The sequence below is a fragment of the Colias eurytheme genome, chromosome 26 (assembly GCF_061535395.1).
Source record: "Colias eurytheme isolate Ceu_HAF_F1 chromosome 26, ilColEury1 Martin Lab GWU primary, whole genome shotgun sequence".
NCBI lineage: Eukaryota > Metazoa > Arthropoda > Insecta > Lepidoptera > Pieridae > Colias > Colias eurytheme.
This window is the reverse complement of record NC_143005.1, coordinates 4,037,870-4,061,958: the sequence shown is the minus strand read 5'-3', so window position 1 is coordinate 4,061,958 and position 24,089 is coordinate 4,037,870. Positions and strand designations below refer to the sequence as shown.

General features: G+C 35.1%; 1 protein-coding gene across 5 annotated transcripts in view; it reads left to right on the top strand.

Moving 5' to 3' along the window:
- The window catches only part of lilli (AF4/FMR2 family member lilliputian), a 217,795-nt gene that overhangs the window by 93,621 nt on the left and 100,085 nt on the right, over nt 1-24,089 (top strand). For 4 of the 5 annotated variants that reach the window (XM_090116764.1, XM_090116763.1, XM_090116765.1 and 1 more), the window contains exons 2-3: nt 2,425-2,650; nt 16,193-16,457. In XM_090116764.1, the coding sequence (XP_089972890.1) occupies nt 2,595-2,650; nt 16,193-16,457 (321 nt within the window). In that variant the 5' untranslated portion in view covers nt 2,425-2,594. The remainder of the gene's footprint in view (nt 1-2,424; nt 2,651-16,192; nt 16,458-24,089) is intronic. The other variant, XM_090116766.1, reaches the window with a different exon arrangement.

Genomic DNA, 24,089 nt, shown 5'->3' with positions numbered 1-24,089 from the left:
TGCCAAATTTCACCGAAATCCGTTCAGCATTTGTGTTTTATTCGAGTACATAAATACTTTCACATTCATAATGTTTGCTCGAAGCGGTAAAACTGTAATATAGACATCTGTAAATTAATCTTCCATTTAATGAGTCTTGGAAGTTTTTGTAACAAAGAAATGTAAATGAGCGCCTTCAAGATTACGCAATCGGTAATACGATGAGGTTATGATAGCGCTTGTTTTTTCATAACTCCATTATTATAATAATTTATCTTCTTTTTAACGTTTATTTCGCGCGTTAATGAATAATGCGGTAATGAGATAAATACAAACAGGCTATAGGAACATTCACACGTGCACGAGTTGTTTTCACAGATAATTTAATTATTATATCTAGTGATTGTAATGCTAAATAGATGTTATTGATCAATGACAAATGTAATTTGCTAAACTTTTTAGTGGTCACAACTTTTTAAAGTCATGTGTTGTTATTTAGAAACACAATTAAGTAATCATACATTTATTGAAATAAATTTGCCTATAAAAACTTCTACAAAACAATGTTAAGCCCGAAAGCACTCACATAAAAAAGAGGCTCTACTTTCAATTTCCACCACATTATTAACATCACATGACATTATTGACAGGTGACCAAAATGTGTGACAACTGACAACCACACCTCGAAGCTGCGCATTGAACAGAGCTCCTCGTAAAGTTTGTAAAATTGCAAACAATATAATATAATGTATCAATTGAGTACCTCGACTAACGAGCAAATAATTATCGAAAGCATTCGATTGACGCGGCCGGCGCGGTGGCTCCGGCCTCGTGGATGTAGGTTAATGTGGAGCAGAATGTGGGCCAGACGAGATTTTGGCTCGCACAGAAAACCCGCGGAAATGTAACCTTGACAAATGTTACGTTTTAGAACTTTCGCGGCAATCGTCATTTACTCATAACTGCTTGTGTCTTTGAATCTACGGATACAGGCGTGGATTACAAGCATGCAGTGTTAGCACATTAGATAATCATAATATGTGCGTCTTTGTATCGCTCTCTATCGTAGACCTTATTTAAGAAAGTTATATTACAATGTTTATTTCGTAATAATAATATGTCATTTGTAAATTAGTTGAGCGAATCTCAATATCCCATGGGAACGTAAATAAGCGAGTCTACACGAAGGAAGAGATGTAAAGACTGTAGAATATAAAGTAACTAATAAAAATAAAACAGCATCGTATTTTAAAGCTATATTTAATGGCAAAGACACTTAAAATGAAGAAACCCGATCTGATAAACCTAATCACGATTGCCAATTTATAGACTTTGGAGTGTTGAAAGAGAAATCTTTAATAAATTGTAGACCTTTTGAATATTTGATAGAACTTCCACGTTTTGGAAAAATATTTCGTGTAGCTCTTAAATTATCTCGATCTTATAGAAAACAAGGAATAATCCCAAATAATTTTAAATCGATTCAAAAATTGGTATTACCAGTATTTGTGGTGGAATATTTATTCAAGTATTACGTATGTGTTATTTTATAAAACCTTTATTATCATTTCGAAAGGTGTGACAAAGTTTTTACAAATAACCTTACACCCGTATATTGTGATTGTGATAGGTTTATGACAATACAATGCAGTGTTGATGGGAAAGTAAATATTGTATGTTTTCTGTTTATATTATACCTACAGAATAAATTAAATTTTATTACATTGGATTAAAATTCGTAAAGCTAAAAGAAAGGAGATTTAGAAATTCAAACGAAAAGAAAATTTAATTTTCTCATCCAAGATTATGTAAGCGAACACATTAATTTTATAGATGGTCCCACAAACAAAGTTAATATTTTCCTAGAAAAAATACCTCAATTTATAACTAAAGCTCTTTGATTATGCTGATTTGAGACTACGAATTTCATTTAATTCATGGACTGGGTACATTAATGGTAAATAGACTATTATATATTATTTTTTATTTATTGCGAATAAGATTGACTGTTATGCAATCTGTTCACTTAATCATTCATATATTATTGGTTACTATAGCGTAACGTATGCGTGGATTCCTTCTAATATAACGTGTGAATACGGTGACAGAATATTTGCTCGCGATATTTATCAAACCGCCGAGAATATAATGTCTTTCTCACGTCCTTTCACGAACTTTTCTAAGTCAATATAATGGGAAAGATGGTTCAAATTAAATAGACGTTTTCTCCCTATCGAGAACTTTAATAATAAAATTATAAAGCTTCCATCGCGTAATTAATCCATTATTTTACGGTTTGTGAAAACTTGGACGTAGCGCTGAATTTAAAAGATAACTCCCCGCGCCCAGTTACGATCAAGCGCGGCCATGTCGTGAATTAACAATGAAATGCCGATATGATTGCCTCCACATTTCCCGTGTCTAATTTGTTTATTTCACAACAGAGCGGATTGCGTATCGAACGTAAGCAAGGAAAATGTTCGTGAGTGGCGTCGATTAGAACATTCTGTGATCAGTGAAGTGTCTACAGTAAAACAGTTGTTTTGTGAGTGTGTCGGAATAATTTGCAACAATTTCGTTCATTGGTAATAAAGTGGGTGGAGAGGCAGCTGGCATGCATATGTGTTATGAGAGGCCCGGCCTGGTCACCGCTCTGAACGGCGCCGTCGGGTAAGATGTTAGACGAATAGTTAATGAGACTTCCACTTGCTTGTGCACGGATTGGGGTCACGCATCGGGAACTTACCGCACTCCCATACAGTCTGTATTCAAATAGTCGTAGACTGAATTATCTCACTGTTTTATTTCTTAATCTATTGAAACATCCGATCCCCAGTTATTTTCATCAATATTGTTTTATTAATGACGATGCTTGTGGACGAAGTATCACTTGCCATTAAGTGGCTCGGGTGTCTATTTACCTGTGACATTTAAAACTTGGAGCATGCATTTATCTTAATTTACTTCCCACTTCTGAAACGCTACGTCCCTACTGATATCGCCGAAATAAATGACATCAAAAACAATTTAGCGGTTGAGCCGTGAAAGCGTAACCGTCATAATTACTTTCTCAACATACCTATTACCAACGTAGATAATTCACTTTGCATATTCAACGACATGATTACCACATTTGAAATCGAATCCAGTGCCAGAATAATTTGTTTTCATTTCTGGGCTTTCGTATGTATTTACTATTTATGAAATAGACGATTACAACTGCCCAATAAGAACTTTGATTTTTTTTATCATGGAAAAATAATGTGTCTATCAGATTGTATGGTTATGGAAAAATTATTATTTTCTTCGTATGACCCTTCATCATTATTTTCAAATAATATCACATACCATTCATCATGTTGTATATCATATAAGATTTGCTATAAGACAAGTAAAAATCCTTTTTATGTGAAAGTGTGTTGCTTTAAGAGTCAGTTGGCATTCTGGAATTTGTCACGTAGGAAGTACCGTGTTAGTGTAAAAGCATGAGCTACGAACGTTGGGCTTAACTATAGGGGAGAATCTCAAAAACCGAGTTGTATCTTTTATACATTTCCTATTATTTCTGTACTCATTTATTCCTTTAGATCATTTGGAGTATTTTGAAAGCCAGCGTTTGTTTTAGCTATATAATTTATCTAAGCCTACGTCACTGCTACGAGATTCGCACTAAGGCCGCGTTGAACATTATTATGTGATATTATTTCATTTCTTTTGATATCTGCCGCCTCACGACTCCAATATAAGTTATAAATGGATAGCACTGGGCGTACACTTTCGGAATTTTGATGTGAACACACTCGTAAGCAGAACATTTCTATGTAAAAGGATTTTATGGAACAAATTTTACGATGATGTTATTACTGTGTTGATTGGAGATTATACATAGATGGAGTTTGGATGGGGGCTATCTACTTTAAACAAAACGACGGTACATGCATATAGGGCATGCAGAACCGGATCCGGTTCCAAGTTTTTGAAACCCGGTTCCAAATCGAGCTCAGAACCGGGTAGAACCGGGTTACCCGGTTCTTTTATAATACTTCGGAAAAAATACGAAATTAAACAAAAGTAACTGTAAAAGTACCTGATAGGCCTTTAGCGGCTTGTGTCTTATTTTATTAAATTAATAAAGAAACAAAATTTCAATACTTCTCTTTATTTATCAGTCTTATAAAAGTACCTTGGCCCTTAGTCAAACGTCAGTATCGCCGAGGAATAGAAATTGCTAACGCTAATTATTGACATAAGCTCATGATATTTTGGTAATGGTTCGGTCACACTACCAACGACGATGACGACCACGACCAAAATTCAAATCTTGCCAAAATTTATTCAAAATAAAATATTTAAATCTCCCGTCATTACCTACGGTACTCGGAAAAAAATTAATTCGAGGTCAATTAATAAAAAAATAGTTTTTTTTGCGATTTTCGCCGAGACGGTAAGTTTATCATACAATCACCTGGAACCAAAATTGTACATCATAAAATTATCTATAAAAAAGGTTAAATACATTTTTTTCTAGGAGCTACCGTTTCTACGAAAAGCCTATTTTTTTATCCATTGATCTCGAAAAAATTTTTTTAATTGTGTTTTGCACAATATATTTAATTTCGACTGGATGAAAATTTTGTTTGTGGTCGTCGTCGTCGTTGGTAGTGTGACCGAATCCTTAGGCAAAACATCATACGCTTATGTCAATTTGTATCGATAGCGTATTCTATTCCTTAGCGTTTTGACGGTTGTCTCGGCGCTCTTGTTATCTTAATATCACATAAAAACATGAAAAGTACCCAGCTGTAGGTTTTGAGTCCCATGCGAATGTCGAAATTTTCGAAAATTTTCAGCATTTACGGCTGTATCTTTTGATGCGTTGGCTTGTGAGTTCGACTTTTTCACATAAAAGGGACCGAAGACTTGAGTATTCGATATAAATTTCAGCTTGATACCAAAAACAAAAACATGACTGGATCATTAAATATGAATTAGTAAAATTAACAGCTTTTCAAATTCACGAGAAATCTAATAAAAATATTTCTGTAGCCTAATTTTTGTCATTTTCGAAGCCAAATTTTTTTTGATAATACAACCGTAGGAAACTTATAGCATCTAAGGTTAGACAACCAATCGGAGCCACGTTTGAGGCGTGGCACGAAAATTCGCGATGCACGTGAGTCTGACGTTGCCAGATACAATAAATTTGTTAAAATAATGCAGCAAAATATAAATAATACTTTATATTTTAATATTTTGGTCGGAACCGGGAGAACCGGGTTTCATACTATTCAGACCCGGTTCTCAAGATCATCAAAAAACCCGGGTTTACCCGGGTTTTTCGGAACCGGGTAAACCCGGGTGCATGCCCTACATGCATATAAATCATTAGGTATTGGTTAATAGTTATTGTTGCTAAAGTTAATAGTTATTATTTCTTCAAACACTAAAATTATAAAACACTAAAGACACATCGAATAAATTGTGGGCAGTTTGAAACATAAACTGCAATGAATGACACTGATACTTTCAGGATATAATTTACACTTTTAAATATAACCATTATGACTAACGTCGTAGCGCGAGCGGTATCAAGTAACGTGACGTCATTAGAGCGTCTCCTCAAATTCCGCCGTGTGTGCAGGGCGGCGATAATCCAATAATCCGAATTGGTGGCTCGAGTCAAGCTCCTGGCCGTTCAGCCACTCTCCTTAATGATACCTCATAAATTGGGCATACGTTTGCTTAAGATGCTGTAGATATTGAAGACGAGCTTAGTGGCTGTTTTAGTAAGGGAGTAGGAAGTGAGAGTTTAATCTCTTATTAACGGGTACACCCGCATTAAGCATGCATTAGGAATTAAAAACTGGGGAATTACGTATATTGGTCCTTTAATTTATTTGTGACCATGACAGTTCTCGCTCTAATGTCTTCGAGATGTCGGGTACATAATGAATAAATGGAGCCTTGAATCCGTTAAAAGCTCTTTAATTTCCAAATGGTATTTGTTTTACGGGTAGTTTGCTAAGTTTGATTTTAAGGAGTTTTCAACGGATATAAAACTTTGTAAAGTAATTAATCTACCTGTGTAATTGTTGTTGCTGCTATTATTTTGATGACTATTTAAATTCAAGATATCCAAAATCATAGAATATTTCAAGCATCAATCTATTTTAAATTAACTAAAGTAAAGCAATCATTCATAGATACTGATTTGTTTGTATCAGGGTCCTGTAAAAGAATATACACGTGTCTCTGAACTTGTGGTTTTTATTTAGAAGAATCTCACTCAAAGTGGATATTTTATAAAGACGGTTAATTAGTATTGGCGTTTCTGTTAAGTCCCTGTTTTGTCGATTTTCCTGTTCAATAGAGACGTCGCTCTTCACTTAATTTATTTGTTTTTCTTTTTATTTATAGAACAATAAAGCTAAAAAAGAAGTGTTTTTTATTTGTTTTTCTTGGTTTGTATAAATGGTAAATCTTTTAGACTATTATATATTTTGGCAGTATCAAAAACAATAACAAACGGCAACTTTGCGTAAACATAATCAATTGTATTGTACAAGTGTTTGTGTAGCTTAATACGATGCTTTTATAATGTGAAATAAATCTTACAATGTAGGAGGAATACAATGCAACACTATAGTAGCTTATAAAACAGTTGAAACTAATAAAGAAGTGAAGGACATAAAAGTTTTCCCAGCAAAAGCCACAGATTGTTACGTATATCGGCACTCCGTTATACAGCTCCTTACAAGCGGAAAAGCAGATAATCCAGAACATTCAGTGTGTATTCTTGAAACAGCTCTCAATATTTTTGTTCTATATATTCATTCGGACGGTATTTCGCTCAGGGAAATAAAAATAGGCTAACGTATGCCGAATACAGACAGTGCGGAGTGGGCGACGCAAAAAGAAGGGTTGCACTACCTTGCCGGGCTTGTGATTTGGAAATAGAGCTTAGGAAATAAGTACAGATGGATTTTTAAAGGAGTAAGGAATAAATATTGAATGCGCGGTTGATAATACAGGAACGATATGCTTTCAAAGAGAGGGGCAAACACCGACAACTAAATCATTAGAATTGCTTTCTCAAGGAATATATCACACATACTATAAGAATGAAGTAGGTACAGTGCAGAGTTTGCAAACAACTAGCAAGCAGCATAATAAACAGATCCGGGTTTGAACCAAAGCCGCAACAATAGAAAAGCACTATGCTAAACTAAGTCTTGAATTGAACTGTCACTTCAAAATAAACGTTTAGATTCCAAGAAAAACAACTTTATACTGGATGTACTAGAAAGTCAGTAATTAAATGTAAGTAGTGGAATTAAAAGTCCACGTATTGCGGTGCCGAACAAAACATTCGCAATTTAACCAATTACGTCGCTAAACAGATTATAAAATGGGTAGTTATTGCATCCGGGCTTTGTGCTGTCACTGACTGGCACGTTAATTTCACTTTTATGTGTCATGTGATAAAGTTCATTTTCTCTTGCTCGATAGTTGTGAAAAAAATTCTAACAATGGCGCCGGAATTATAAATGCAGCGATCACAAGTCAAGGAGAGAACGAAATAATAAATTTTAATAATGGTATTAATTGGTATTGGTTTTGAAGTACTTTAACCCCAGACCTGGTTATAAGTTATGAATGTTATTCATAGCTTAGAATTAATGAAATATTTTTACATAATGAGTTAATATTATGGCAATGTTATTTTATAAAGTCTAAAATTAAAATACTACTTACTGATTTCATTTTGTATTGAACAAAAATAATCCGTACTTTTTGTGGCACAATGCGTTAAAAATTGACCTAAATAATATATTTATTCGAGCCACGCACAGCGTAAATAATTGGAAATATATATCTAACAAATTATACGTAGGTATCAATTACACGCACGGAAATGCAATGTATTGTGTACCTGACGCTGATGAGTACATATTGCGGCCATCGCAAATATTTAAACAGACTTCGAAGTCTTTAACCTCAGTCCATACGAGATTTACTAAATTTGATTGCAGTTTGTATGAAGGCCGTTGCATAAGACGCATTAACTGAGTCTATTACGAACGAAGGTCAGTCTCAAGTAAGTTGACATGAAACAAATGGAGGAACACTTTCAGATAACAACACAGTTACAGTAGTCAGTAGGTAGGATTGTTACGTAATGCCGCGACTTCATCTCGTGGAAATGGCGCGGTTTTAAAAAACGCATTTTTTGAATTGTTCGCTTTGAACAATGGCCGAATGAACGTGTCTTTTACGTAGAGTTTATAATTGTAGTTACGAATTATTTTTGCTTTTACCGTAACTCGCTGCTCTAGTGCGCGGGTATTTGTGTTTTTTAGGTTAGCCCGTGTATATGCGTGGTTGTTTCAGACAGTTTTGCGATGGTATTTGTCAGTTATTGTTTGTTTATATATATCGATATCAGCTTCACTGTCTTTAATTTGATATAGTTGAAGAAAGTATTTGTAGCCCTTTTGCTTATTAATTTTTTTTATCCTTAGATACTATAGAAGAAAGGTCAATTTTTCTTATTATTTGGTTTTGATATTACACCCAAAAGATTCTTTTTACTAATGATTGCCATATGTCGTATTGACACAAATGTTGGCAGCTCGGTTATTTTCAGGGAACTCTCATTATAACAAAAAGGAAGTTCGCAACGTACTTGGAAAAACGTTTCTTTGTTTGCCAAAATATATCTTTTGATCTCGCTGCCACTTCGTCTTGTACACACGATAAAATTAATTGTGTGATTAACAGCGACATCAAAACAGAAATCTTGACGGGTGCAATTCGGTTCATTTCGTGTAAACGTACAAACCGTGCAGAACAAAGCAAATTTGATCGTTAACAGTGGAATCACTAACAATGATTAACAACTCACATCGCGAGTAGATCGTATAAAAATTATAAAAGCTGAATAAAAATGCAGCCGAGTCACATTATCTGAGGCTATTAAGGTTTAGTATCGTACATTTGTTACAGTGGTTGCGTAATGCCAATGTCCGCTCTTAATTGTCGTGAGGAAACTTGGCTATGCTTTTGACATGTCGGCTGTTATTGTATACTCGTTAGCTTGTAATTATGTTTAGCTACTGCACGGTGATCGTTCATTAATCTACATACGAGGCGGCTTTTAGTAGGAAATTAACCATTACTGTAATTGTTGGAGTGATTTCATTTCTAATTTACGTTTCGTTGACTCTGACGTTATAAAGTGAATTTTATGTGCTGATGTTAAGATATTGAATTAAATACGATTAAAGTTATAAAATTGATCATAGGGGATACTGCATACTAATTAAATAAAGTGGACACACTACAGTTGAGCTCAATTTAAAATTCTTAAAGCGAAGATTAATAGATTTCCATTCTCTCTTTGTCACGTTCCATCTGTACTAGTACCAGATCACTTACTTGATTAAATACAATAATTAAGAAAAGTTTAAAATCGTTCCTCAGTTGATGAATGAGTGTAGGCGAACAGACGGCGACGCTAATTAAAGCCGCGAAGGCTCGGGAATATTCAGGAATTATTGTGGCGTTGTATAAAACCTCTCAGCGCTGCCTCATATTCGCGACTGTTTGATTACGTACCCACTCCTGCATTTTCAGCTTTCGTATATTGCACATGTAATCATTAAAAAAGGATTTTAGTGGAAAATTTTCGAAATTGACTGCGCACTTTTTATTTAATCTTACGTTGTACGGCTTACGTGCTCGTTCATTACGTTTCCCTTGCTGTTGTTTTAATAACCAAAAATAATTGAATGTTGAAACATTTCGTTTCACAAATGGAATTTTATTTGAGGTTATTGAAGGCTTCGCTGTAAGTACATTGAACCGCGATATCCCCTCACGCTTTCCTAGTGACTCCAATTGAATCGGAAGTGGAAATTTATTCTCGATACACTAAATAAAATCATCCATGAACTTCTCTCACTTCCAATCTATAACGTTTTTGTACACATTCTTGCTTTTATAACATTTTAAATACATTCCTTAACGATTAAATTCGTCGGTTGAACGCAACCTTGTATTATGTATTTGGAATGATAGGTATTAATTTAATATCAGTTTTGCGTATATATCAACAGCATGTTTTCTCGTTATCGGATGACATTGTATTCGATGTTATCATAACCGATACAGACTGTCGTTAGGATATAAGTCAAGTGTCAACGACCGTGCGGCCTAGCAGGGGTTGGCCGGTCGCACTACCGAATGTATCGAATCGTGAACTGCCTCAACTCCGCGATAAATAAATAATGTTTCAACCTTAACAGCTGTGATCGACTCTTTAAACAATATATGTATATTTCATAATGACCACACATACAGCGAAGCAATAAAACATGGCCAAGACTTGAACCTTGGGGTACGCCAAGAATAAACGCAGAGTTTAACGTGTGTCGTATAATTATTGTTATTTATTAAAAAGGGTGCGTAGAGCGACATTCCCCCAGCCTCTTTGATAACGGTCGATGAACTTAGGAGGGTGAAGCCTGAAGTACGCACCGGTTAGATTGATCATGTTTTTTGTTCTGTAAGATGTGTCCGTTTAATTAAATACTAGAACGGTGTTGAAGCACCTTTTAGTGACGCATTCTTTAGCGTTTAAGATGTTATTAGACGTCATTTAAATAATTGTTTAAATGAATGTTGAAATTGGGTTGGCTTTTATGAAGGGTTATATTTGTTTGTTATTGTTTATACTGCCAATCCGATATAAGAGGGAAAGATTTGATAGTATTATTCGGATGATAAGTTCTATAGTCTCACAAATCATTGATCCTCAATCACCAATAAATGATGCAAACAGTCGGAAAGATTCAACAAATAGTACTACACACATAATTGAATGTTTTGTTAGAACGTGATTAGAGCCGAGCGTTATGGGTATGTAAAAAGCGTTTTTGCGACGGAGTTAGGAATTTGGATACGAGCCAGACGGAAACCGTACATAGATTGAACAAGGGTTCACTTATCGTATGATCCTTTACCTTTTGACAATCGTCCTCTGTACTTATGTCCTTATTGAGAAACCTTTTTATTTGCAAACAAAGGAGTCGGGCAAATGCGAGAGGTTTTGTTTCGGTTATGTAGGTAACCCGTTAAAACCCCGATTGGCTATAAAAAGATTTGAAAATTGTTGTTTTTTATACATGTATCAAATTTCTTAAACTTAAAAGTGTAGTGGATAAATCAAGATCACAGTTTGTTAGAAATATAATAACTTATAAAAACTATTTCAACGATGTGAATGTTGTTAGTCTATTTTTAAATAATGTTTGCATTATATACGAGTACGACGATTTGTTATAAGTTATTTTCTAGAAGCCTATCTTGCCAAGTCTATTACTTGAGCAAAAATACTTCGCAGTGGACAAAACGAGAAGAAATTCCCATTTCGCTGCGAGCAAGATGTTATGCCTTCAATGTGGAACACTCTTTTGGGGCGTTTTTTCTTTATCTAAAGTAGACTTCAATATAATTTCAAAATGAAATTTTCATAAGATTGCTTTTTTCATAAGAATTTGTACTACTACTACTACTATGAACAAATTGAACATGGCTGATAGTAGAGTTATATAATGTACATGATAAGTTAATGATAAGGACACACCAATTTGAGTATCATTTGGTTTTGTGTGTCTCGCATAATCGAGCAAATAGCGTGTAATCTGGAGATAAGTTGAACATCTTAAGATAAACAAAACAAAATCTTTTACTTGGAAATACTATAGTTAAATTTTTATGAAATACAAATACTCGTTTATTATTAATTTGTCCTGAAAAGTAATAAATGTAAGCTGGGAAGTTTTGTATAGAGATAAGCAGAATATTAGGCAAATATTTTCGTAAGTTAGGATGTACACAAATGTATATAAAAAGTGGAAATATAGGAGGTATTTATAACGCGATAACCGCAGACCCCGGCGTGTGTTATCAATCGAACCGTGGTTGGAGCCACGCTTTGAGAGTTTCAAGTGTTTACTGTTTCGTTTCAGTATCATTGGGGTTATGTATTAACTTTATAATAACATGTTATAATATGTTAGTTTGGGTTTCATATTTATAATTGAACAACTTGTAGAATAGTGCTCTTCTTCTACCTCTCTTCTTGTTCAGAAAAAGTCATGTTTTAAATAAATTGCAAATATCTCTATATGGGTAGTTGAATGTAGAACATTTTGTTAGTCTTGAAATTTATTCTTTAATGATTTATGCAGGTTATACATTCGTATCGTACATAATATTTATCCACCATTTAGATTTTTCTTCTACATACTTGTAGGTATATTCCTAAATGTTTTTATGTTACATGCAGTCTAAATAATTACAGTATTGCGACGTGAAAATAGTGTCTCGGCTCAATTTACATCGGACTTGTGCAGTTTTCTCTTCGATTTATTATGACAGTATATGAGAAATGGGTTTGTATTGTTAGTTTATTTATCGGCACGTTAAGTGCGCCGAGGTAGACCGGTTCGATGCTCAGTCGTGGCTAATTGGGTGATTATGGTTATGACTTCATTTGAAATTCCAATCCAGATAGGCAATTTTTATAAAGTTTTATTCGATCGTGACACGCGAAGGTGTTGTTTGTATAGCTTAATGAAACAGACATTTTTTAACAATTGCTCGATCAGATTGGACAGGATTGCAAATTCCTCTTAACATGAAAATGTGTATTTATATATACTACGCTGTCCTTGCGTTACCGTACCGTTCCAGAAACTCAGGTATATCATATAAAGCTTCAACCTTCTAGGTTCATAAAATATATATGGAAGGATGTGGATTTTATGGCCGAGAAAATATTCTAAAGAATTTATGGCGGGGCGAATTTCTTCTAACATTAATTTACCTAATAAGCTTAACACGAACTGGGTTAATTTCTCTAAAGTGCAAGTAAGCATTACCTTTGGCCCGTGGCCCGGACTCTATTAATTATTCGCGCTTCAAACTGGGCTGAACTATAATACAATGAGAGAGGGAAAACAGAGTAATGCAATCTAACCCGGCTGCACAGACGGGTAATTGAGAGCCGTAGTTTGCGCAAATAAAGGAAAGCGCTCGATTGCCGTAGTAGTTAAAAATCGTTGCTACACTGCTGTTTTGGCCTTTTGTTTCCCTTCCTAGAGATTGCTCTTCCGCGGCAGGGCTGCAATTGGCTGCGTTTTCGCTGTCTTTTTGGTAGTCTGATGTCAAGCCGTGGTTCTTACCTGCAGACACAAAAAAATAAGTTTCCGAGGCACGTGGCTGGCATGTCATTAAAATATTGTTGCCATGAAAGGGGAACAATGACAACTGTTTTTTCAGTGTACGCCGCGAGATATTCTCACTATAAATACAACATTGCGGATGTCTCTAGATCTAAGTTTAAAGAGATAATTATAGATTGATCCTTCCTCTAGATAACCCAATTACAGATAAAATAAAATATCGTTTCATAGAAATTGTAATTGCAAGACGACAGTGTTATTTAATTGGCACTACAAGGATACTTTCCGGTTGCGAATCTAGCTGTATTTACTCGCCGTAGTGTTGCTCGACTGCTTCTTTAGCGTTAAAAGGAAAAGTCAAAGAGTACAGTTACGCCAATAGCCGAAATACCATAAACAACGATTAAAGCATGGCGTACAACCCGTAATACCACTTTCGCCGTCCGCGCAAGGTGAAGATTTATTATCGCAATTACTTCGTTTTGGTTGCGGGACCCGATAACGAATAATACCGCGATTTATCGCGTCGTATCCTGATATGTATTTAAAAAAATCGATCGAGACAATTATACGCTGTTGATAACGGTACTTTGGCTGAGATACACAACAATATGTTCGGTTAATTTCTCGGGACGAAATTTGGAAATTTTTAATTGCGAACGGAGCTTGGTCACGGAATTTCTGATTAAATCTGATTAGTGGTTAAAGCTAACATCGACTTTGTTAACATCGTACTTCATGTTTGATTTAGAAACAATTGTGCTATCGACACAAATCAAGCGAGTGTTTATTATCAAAGACAATGTTTGACTGTAGATTGTTAGACGCCACTTATCGCGGTTCGATAGGTTTGTACAAATGGGACAATATTTTCTTGTGATATTGTTTTATTTGTAACGAACTATTGTTATTTATTTTTCATTCTTGCAAGCTTCGTTAGCAGTGTTTAATTAAATAGCCTTTTACGAGAGCCATGAACTAATAATTTTCTTATGTGTATATAGTCTAAAAATAGAATTATCAAAGGATCAGTATTTAGAAATACAAAGCAATTTGAACGACAACATGTCGGGTATGCTCATGCCGTGTAATATGTGTAAATACCATGAATGCCTTTGATTTTGCGTCGAAATAGCTTAGCTGTATACGCTGTGGCTACACGAACGATCTTGAGTGTAATCAATATGGTATCAAATAGCTCTGTGTGCCCGGATCACTGCTCGAGAGCTTATAAGCGTGTGCCCGAACCATTATGTTTCGAGAAATTAATATTTATGGTTTTCACGGAAATTGGGTTGTTGTTTTTACCTTCAATATCTAAGAATTTGATACATACCTTATTTCTTAGGAATGGATAATGGAACTTTGTAATTTAAGATAATTTAGTATGCTGTCGAGAAATACTTAGTTAAATGTTTATCACGACTCGTACTGTACAAATATAAACATCTGGCAATACGCATTAGACTTTCTATTCTCAAAATATTGAAATAATTTTAGATTGTTTTCATTAAAACGTAAATACACTCATTTTGTTATCGGCGCGCGTTGTTGTGGCGTTTTTGTTTGAAATATTGTGGGGATTTATATTATTATTGGGTTTTAAAAGATTAAACGTGACTCTGCGAGATTTGTTTTTACACCCCTATGTTGGTCGTTCGCGGACCCTCTCATAGATTAATTTTGTGAAATAAAATGACTATTATGTACTAGTTTGGCATATTATCGCGTAAAAATGTATATAAGCACACTCAGTGTAAAAATAGTATGAATTCTAAAGATGACCGCAATCATAGTTTATGAATTAACGAACATATTGTTCACAAAAATAAACTTATGCATTGCATCTAACAAGGCGACTAAGTATTTTATTCGATAAGCTACTTTGCTAAAGTTTGAATTCTGACCCAGTTTCGGTCTTTGTGTTTCGCAGTTCGTTCTTGCGCCAGTTCTGCTTCATCCTTCACTGTAAACTTGAGATATTGGAATTTCAATTAATTTACCACTTTGTTTTTTTATATTTAGGTACTTTGAGCGATTTATTAAAATATGATAACATTGGAATGGTAAATCGCTAGCTAGAGTAATGGGTAAATATATGGTAATATAAAATAAATACTGCTAAATAAATTAATATCACGCAAAAATTACGTGTATGTTTTTCTAATTTATGGTTGATATCTTTTTGACAAGGCTTTATTGTAATTTAGGTGTGCCTATTCTTTTGCGTGATAAAATAGAATGAAAATAGAAATAAATTTCTGCAGGATTACAATAAAAACACAAAAAGGAAACCACGTACCCGTTTAAGATGCGCTTAAGTCACGCAGTCGTGACTCCAATGGACATTTCGTAATAATTAAAGGGCCCGTGGATGTTAACTGGACCACCCACTTGTAGAGGAAGTGGTGTACACAAACCGTTGCCCAATCCGAGCGGGCGTGGCATTGAACCTAAGATAAGAAGCGCAAACAGCGTCCAATGTTGCCGACTAGTGACTACGTGATATCCTCTTAAGCGGGCCAATGTGAAAATTACAATGTTTACGCTCCATTTGAATATTCCATGTGGGGGCTCGGGAGAATGCGGAAACAATGAGCTCATTTCTATTGGTAAAGACAAATAAAGAAAGGTCGTACAAACAATATAATAATTGAGTTATCAGTTTAGTCTATGATTACTTTTTCTTTATATCCTGATATACGTTTAGTCTTTGGCTGGATCGATTTCATTCGTGGAATATTGTATTTCTGATATGATTTATATGCTTCAAGTTTTCATCACGTACATGTATCCTATCTTGATTAGAATTAGTGAATAACTGTTTCAAAATATATTTAGCGTATTTTTACTGTATGTAAGCTGCATGCCTAATATCATCAAAAAATAAAGTCTTTTTGTCCTGAATTAGCGTGTTTGCTTTTATAGAGAGCTAAATTAAACGGAATATCTTTGTTTACAGGTACGACAAGTGGGATCGGGGCGGGGGCGGCGGCGGCGCGGGCGCGGGCGCGGCGTGGCCGGGCCGCGAGCGCGAACCGCGCGACGCCCGTGACGCCCGCGACGCCCGTGACACGCGTGACGCCCGTGACACGCGTGACGCCCGTGACACGCGCGACCGCGAGCGTGATCGGGAGCGCGAGCGGCAGGCGCGCGCGCACCAGATGTCACACGCGCACGCCGCCGAACCGACCGACTCCTCATCGCTCTTCCCGGCACCTTTTAGAGTGAGTATTGAGTAGTATTACTAATAAGTAAGGAATGGATCTTATAAAGACAAATACTTTATAACACAACAATATGAAGGTTGTTCTGTAACGAAATTTGAATGAAATCGACATTCTATTAGATTCATGAAATACGGAACAAAAAATATTAGATGATGATCCGTTCCAAACATTCATGCCAGTAATTGATCCTTTAGGCCAATGAGATATGACTGGTAACCATATTTTATTACTTACAATGCATTGTAACATGTAAAATGTTTTTAACGGAAAATAATTTTAGTAGGTAGGTATGATAAATTCGATCCAATAACACCAACCTTCACAATTCACCTTCAAAGTGTCAGAATGATATCCAAAAAGAAGGTTTATCATTGATTTACAATAACAAAAAACGCGAGTGCACCAGACATGCAACTGCGTATCGATTTCATTTGGTGCGAAATTGAAATATATTTGGCAGCAGACGGTATATTTTACGTCGAATATGGGATCGAGGAGCGCGGCTGCGTTGCGCTTTCCGACATCTGTGTTCCGCTACAGATATACGAAAAACATTGAAAATATTATTTTATTAGTGCTGTGGATACGTTTGTTTGGGGTTTTCGTATTGGTTGTAAAATCATTGTTATAGAATAATTGTATTAGTCAATGCCTATATCGATAAAAAAGTAAATAAGAAATCAAGGACGATACATAAGACACTAGAAGTCTAGGAATTTGCCATGACGAAACAATTCTCTTTAATGGTAACAAATAGCATTCGTATAATTTCAATTTTCAACTAATTTGAAATTATAATATAAAAAAAACAAAACAGACAATTATTCCTCACACCCGCATTGTAATATACAAATACAAAATACATTTTCTCATAAATTGACTTGGACCTTCGTGTAATGAACAAAAAGTCGGAATTTACTTCAAATCCTAAGCAATAAATATAAATTGAACGTACGCTTCGTTTAGTGATATTCATGACATCTTATTACAACTTGTAAATATACAAGGAAAAACTCGTTTGACATATTTGAACAATCGCAACCTTCGCTAGCTTGTATATTATACATTTTCACTGTAGACGGATAACCTACGGAAGAGGTATATTTTTGTGAACATGTATGTTTTTGATAATATTTCGAGTCCTGTAAATCTGTATATTTGTATTTTGTATACGAGAAAAGTTTCTGCGGTGCATTACCTAACGAAAATGTTTAAAAAATATAGCTGCGCCAGGAACTATTGTGGAGTAGGTACTACAAAGCGTTTGGAAAAATAACGGCTTTTTATCATGAATCTGTCCGCCGCCGAGGACAACGTGACGAGTTAATTTTTGTCCAGTGGAAATGAAAACGAAGCTCGGTTTTTTCTTTTCTTTTTTATATTGTTTGTTTTTTTCAATTATTGTGCGATTATTACTTGGCGTTTTTGCCTTTTTAGCGTGCTGGTTCTATGTTTAGGTTTATTTAAATATTGAATATTGATATGTACCAGTAAACTAAAATGGACACGAATTTTTTGAATAATTTGCATTCGAAAATTCCGAAGGCTAAATTAAAGGCGGACAGAATACAATATCCGATTTTATAACTCATAGTAGCCTCCGGATGTTTCAACACAATTACGCAAAATCTGCGCAACGAAATCGATGCAAAAAATGCAACAAAACACCACGACGTTATGTGATTTGCACATCAGCTGAATGCAACGGGTGTTTAATCTGCAATACATGCAACCATTATCGACACGTAACTCGAAAAATTCTTTACTAGCTGTGCCCCGCGTTTTTACCCGCAATGCTCTGTTTCTATTGGTCTTAGCGTGATAGCCTATGTTGTTTTTTTTTGTGTGGTGTTTCTCAATGTTAGCCAGAAGGGCTTCTACATTTTAACGCGGACGCGAGACCTATATGTTGACTTGATCTGTTAGTAATATCTACTCATGCGAAATTTTAAGTAAATCCATGCAGTACTTTTTGAGTTTAGCACGGACATACATACAAAAAAAAATTCTAAAAACTATATTCTAGACTTATTGTAGATCACGTCCCAAGTGTTCTTAAAAAAAATTCAATGTAGACAGTCTTAACTTTCCTATGATTTTATAATTTGTACAGATTATAGCTGAACGGGTAACGGATTCTCGGAAGTCATGTGCAACTGTCAATTTATCGCGTGATTCGTAGTAGCGAGTGTAGGTGAGCTATCGCGTTTAGTTTTACAAACGCACGTGTCTAGCTGCCTTGTTATTATTTATAGATAACGAAGGTGGAGGATAATTTCGATAAGATGCGACAATGATAAAGCGGAAGGACCTAGCGGTCAATGTTTAATCAATAGCAGTAGACTAAGCTTGTTTGTGTAACACAATTGTTTTAAAGTTTGATTTGTAGAAAAGAGAAACAAAGAAAACTTCATATGATTCTCATTGAACAAAGTCAAGCATGTTCCAGGTCACCGCTTGTTTACGCGTTCAAGACGGTAATTACGATCCGTCGGATCGCAAAGGAAATTGTTGCCAAATGATTTACTCGTCTAATATTTACTCGGCGATAACAAGAACGGCTCGCCCTCACTAATACTGTGTTTGCCATCTAGTCAACATTATCAGATAATGCGCTCATGGAAGCATAACATTTCGTTTAGGTTCTCTGATTAAAATTCCACTGAATTATTTCAGCGGTTTTTTGACGGCCGGTTGAGACGCGAATAAAGTGTGGTCATAATAAACGTTTTAAAAGCGGTCGACTTATCGCAGCTCCCGTGGTGCCGCGACCCAGTTATCCGACGCACAGCACTATGTAGGTACATTCGTACTAACACATAGGATTGTAATTAAAACGACGTCGCTTTTCACACTCCGGCAGAGCGATATGGCCCGTGCCGATAAGAGGTAGCCGCGTTGTTAATTTCGGCTTTATTAATTTTATTTATTGATGGTGTTACTTTTATTAAACTTTTTGCGTCATGATGCAAAGAATTCAAGGTTACAACTATTAAAAGATAACCAACTGACATCTACCGACATCGATAGCACGGAGAGACAATTAACGTTTCAATTATAAAAATTTCGACTGCGATGTTTACTTTACACCATGTCAAGAATAACCAGTTGTGTGAGCAAAACAACATATTTATCTATTGTTCTAAAACCGGATTTGTGCTAACGTTGCACGCCACTCGAGAGATTTACCGCTCAAACGAGATCCGCAATATTTTCATCAGCGCTGTCAATTCCTTGTACGTAATTGCTTATTTTTTTATATCGGTTTTTCTCATTTCGCTATACCAGTTTTAAGTCACCTTGTCAAGGTTGCATTGATAAATACTACTTGTTTGTGCGCTCGATTACTCGAACGAGTTTGAGTATTTACTATTTTACTTGGTCATGGTGCATATTTTGTAGTTTATTCTCGTCATTACGTTGTGTGAGGACTGAGGAATAAGAGCGGGAAGGAAAATGTATACAATTATTGTTTTAATCGCCTCGATTCATATTTCGCAAAATTTCCAACGTGATCGTTGTTCACCTTATTTGGTCACGTGACGCAGCGTCTGGTCGTGTGACGTAGTTGTAATTTTTTTTGAAGAGTAATGATCTGAAAATCTCTGTAATGTTCAAGGTTGGATTGTAAATTATATAAGAATGAAAAATCATGAATAATCTAGTTGAGAATAAAGCAATAGGATTCTCCAGCTTCACATCTCACTTTGCAAATTGCAACTACTTTTAATATGGTAGCGTCACTTTCACCACTTTCAGTCCGATCTCTTTATCTATCGGGCTATAGATATATTTCTACACTTGCCTCTTATTTGTAAATAACAGGTCACAATAACATTTTCTTTATTTATATTTCATAAACTTTTCCTCTCTTCAAATTTCTAATTAGGTCATTTTTCTATGTCAAATGAATTTGTAACAATACCCACAATTATTCGCGGATCATTAGCCGAATTAGCGAAGATTGAGTGAAAGACAGACTTATCTGGAATCTAAAGATTGCTTCCACGAAAGGAGACGTTTTCGAGTAGATTTGAATGGAATCACAGATTTCGTCCAACCGCGTCGATGTTTGAGTTTTTGTTTCCGAATTTTATCTTACAATTACATCTGATTCATTTCGCCTTTTATACTTTTACAAGGGCCACTTGATTTTAAATGTAGAAATTATAATTATGTTTTTTACTATTTATATTTTTTTGTAATTTTTATCGAGTTTGGTCTAAAAAAATATCTTATACACGAAACGCATGAAAATGTTGTTAAAAATAACAATAGGTAATTTAAAACGTACTAAGTAATTTATTACAATGGGAGGATGTGCATAATTTGGTTCCCATAAGAAATCAAAGATATTAAGAATATTAATATCTAGGTATTAAAATAGAAGTAGAAATTTATATTTGTTATAAATCAATAATATTAAATAAAAAATATACATATTTTTAAGTTTTAGTTTCATGCACGTAGAGACAATTCGTTTTTATTATTAAAATCTAAATACAGAATATTCTTGCCATTTTTGATGATACAAAATTCAAGTCTATTACAATAAAGATTAATTTTATGCATCAAGTATAAAATTACAATTAACCTCTCAAGGTGAAACCCAATTAGGCGAGGCGGAAGTTTTAAATGATAAACGTATATCAAATGCATTTGTTTTTATAATACAGAGTCGTAAGTTCACGGCCAGTAAAGATTTACAAAATGTATACATATATACATATAGTATATGTATACATTTTGATAGTATAAATGCGAAAGTCTGTCTGTCTTTCTGCTACGAATGGAAAACTCATGTTTAAGTTTAAATTGGGATTGAAAAATGTTGAAGACCTAGGATCAAAATAGCCTTTAGGCAAGCGCAAACAAAGGCTTTGGTCAAAATAGATTACATTATGATATTTTTAAGTTTCCATTTTTTCGATCAATTCCCAAAGGGTCCAAGAAAATACGGTACAGTTTTATAATAATTAATAATCATTATATAATCTCAAAATAATCTAATTAGGTAATACAATTATTAGTTGTAGCAAATGAACGTGCGTTAAAAATGAATAATAAATTAAAGTTGACATACCGAAGTTCATTAATCAACTACGCACATGATAAGGCATGAAGAAGTTGATTGTTTGTATGTTTATGAAATATTATGCTGTTGGTTTACTGGAAATATGTATGTTACCGATAGCCTTGAATTGATTTAAAGAAATGTAGTAGTCCTGTGGGTAAAACTTGATAAGAAGGTATGTACTTGAAATAACTAGTAACTTCAGTATCGAAATTTATAATATAATTGTTTCAATTTACAAAAAAAAAATGTATTTTTTTAACCTAAAGCCAGTATTAATCCTCTGCTTATTCGCTCATTATGAATTTAATATGATTCCCAGTGTAAGAGAGCTTTTCAAATCTAACTTTTAATTCCGATATCGTATTAAGTGTTGTGTAGTGGTGACTTAGCAAGACTTGAAATGCAAGGACTATAGTATTGTATTGTAGCTCAGCGACGTCTAGACGGCCTCATTACTGCCCCCCCCCCCCCTTTTCTCCGCCCCGCAGCCCCCCGGTCGCGCTTGATACAAAATATGGCCCGATAATCATATGGGTACACCACCTTGTAAACTGTACATAGACGCTATAGAGCTTTTGATTTAGGCTATGGTCTAGTTAGTGGCGTAATAAAATAAAAAAGCTAATATGTACTTTTATTTAAAGAAGCTCTTTATAACTTCTTCTTACGATAAGTCGTGTAAAAAAATAAAAATGACACAATAACCATACCACCTGCACCATGCCACCATATCATTGGCGCTAAAATTCAATGAGCTTTAGAAGTATCAACATGGCGTAATATTTATTTGAGCATTTAAAACGAAAGCCACTGACAAACTCACCTTCGTGCCCACAATTTCTCGGAACTTTATGAATCATGATGAACGTATGACGAGGACTAATTTTATTGCCTCAAGGCGGCGTTTCGGCGGTACAACAGAACAGACATAAGGCGATAAGCGGGAATTGCTTGCTTGTATAAGCCTAGTATAAACATAAAATTGTACTCGAGACGCCGAAACGCGTCGTACGTGTATTTACATGGCTTTAGGCTCGTCTATTACGAGTTTAGGCGGCGGTATGAATTGTTGAACTTCACATTGAAAGCGTCAATGTGATGTTTGATGATCGTTCTCAAATTGTTTCCATGAGGGCGAAATGGTTATTAAACGCGTGTAATCAGTCAGTTCGTGGCACAGGCGAGGGAACTATTAGGTCGGAACGATAAGCGATTATAGGTCACGTAGAACAGTATTTGTTACCTTTGTAATAACGATTAGAATAAAAGCTTAATGCAAATACATTAAAGTGCAACAAGAAATGCATTGAAATAGCATTTTATACTTTTCTCTTAGTTTGCGTCAACATAGCGAGTAGAGACATTATGATAGCGAGAGAAGCATCTAGAAAATTCACTTTAATGCACAAAGTAAGTGCAAAGGATAATACGGTTTTATTTAAAGGCACGGTGAGTTCTATTTAGCGTTACACTCTCATCGAAACTGTGTTTGTTTGTGGAGAGCCTCGTAGGGTTGTCGACTGAATTTTTAATTCAGCTTTAAATAAAAACTGTTCAGACGTAAATGAATTTAAATTTTGTGTGTACTGTTTATCTTTTGACGGTGTAAGTAAAATCTGAATTATAGTTATTTCAAACTAAATTACTAAAGTAGCTTTACTTCTGAGTTCGCCTGCCATATCTGTTGCTCATATTATAATCAAAGGTGCATTATTCATTTACGTGATTTCAAAATTGAATGTATTGCAAATACAGAAATTGGTATAATATATGTATTACTTATTGCCCGATTCACTGCTTCTGAGAGTTTTGCTCAGTTTATCTGTCAGTTCAAATAAAAAATAATATATGAATGTATACGTCAAAAACTAACACATATTGGCTATCAGGAACACTATCAGCAGGTGGTGAATCCGGTACTTAATAGCGATATTACGTGCTTTGATCAAACAGCAGTGGGCGGGTGATTGTACGACGTACGTTTCGTGTAAACTTTACTGTTCACATTAAATTATGTATTTTGCCGATTCAAACGCGCTTCTAAAGGAAGTCTACTGAATGAATGATTGTTTAATTTTGACATTGTAGCTTCAAACTTTTTGTCTATTAATTTATAAGGAATAGTGTATCGTTTGTTGCCCAAAGATAAATAAAAATAATAAATGCTTTTGTGGCAGCCCTACCGGCACGCATCGCGCGTCCCACTCCGGCGTCTCGGCCGTTGACACCGCATTAGCGATTTATCAACGATGCGTATTCTATAAACATGTGGATTGTGGACGAATTTACCCCGCCTATTGACAAATTTATTGCGCCCCGGCTCCCGACTGCGCCCGAGCTTTCTACGAATAGCCAGCGCTCGCTGAATGAAAGAAACGCGTGATAAATGACTTGTTTAAAATGCACCGAGGTGGTTGTTTACAAAACAAATGAAATATCGAATGCTGGAAATATTTTGCTTTTGATTTAATGGACTGTGTGATTGCAAATTTTGGCAGTTAAGTGTAGTAATTCGGAAATCTTTAAATAGGAGACGAGTTTATCGATTCATT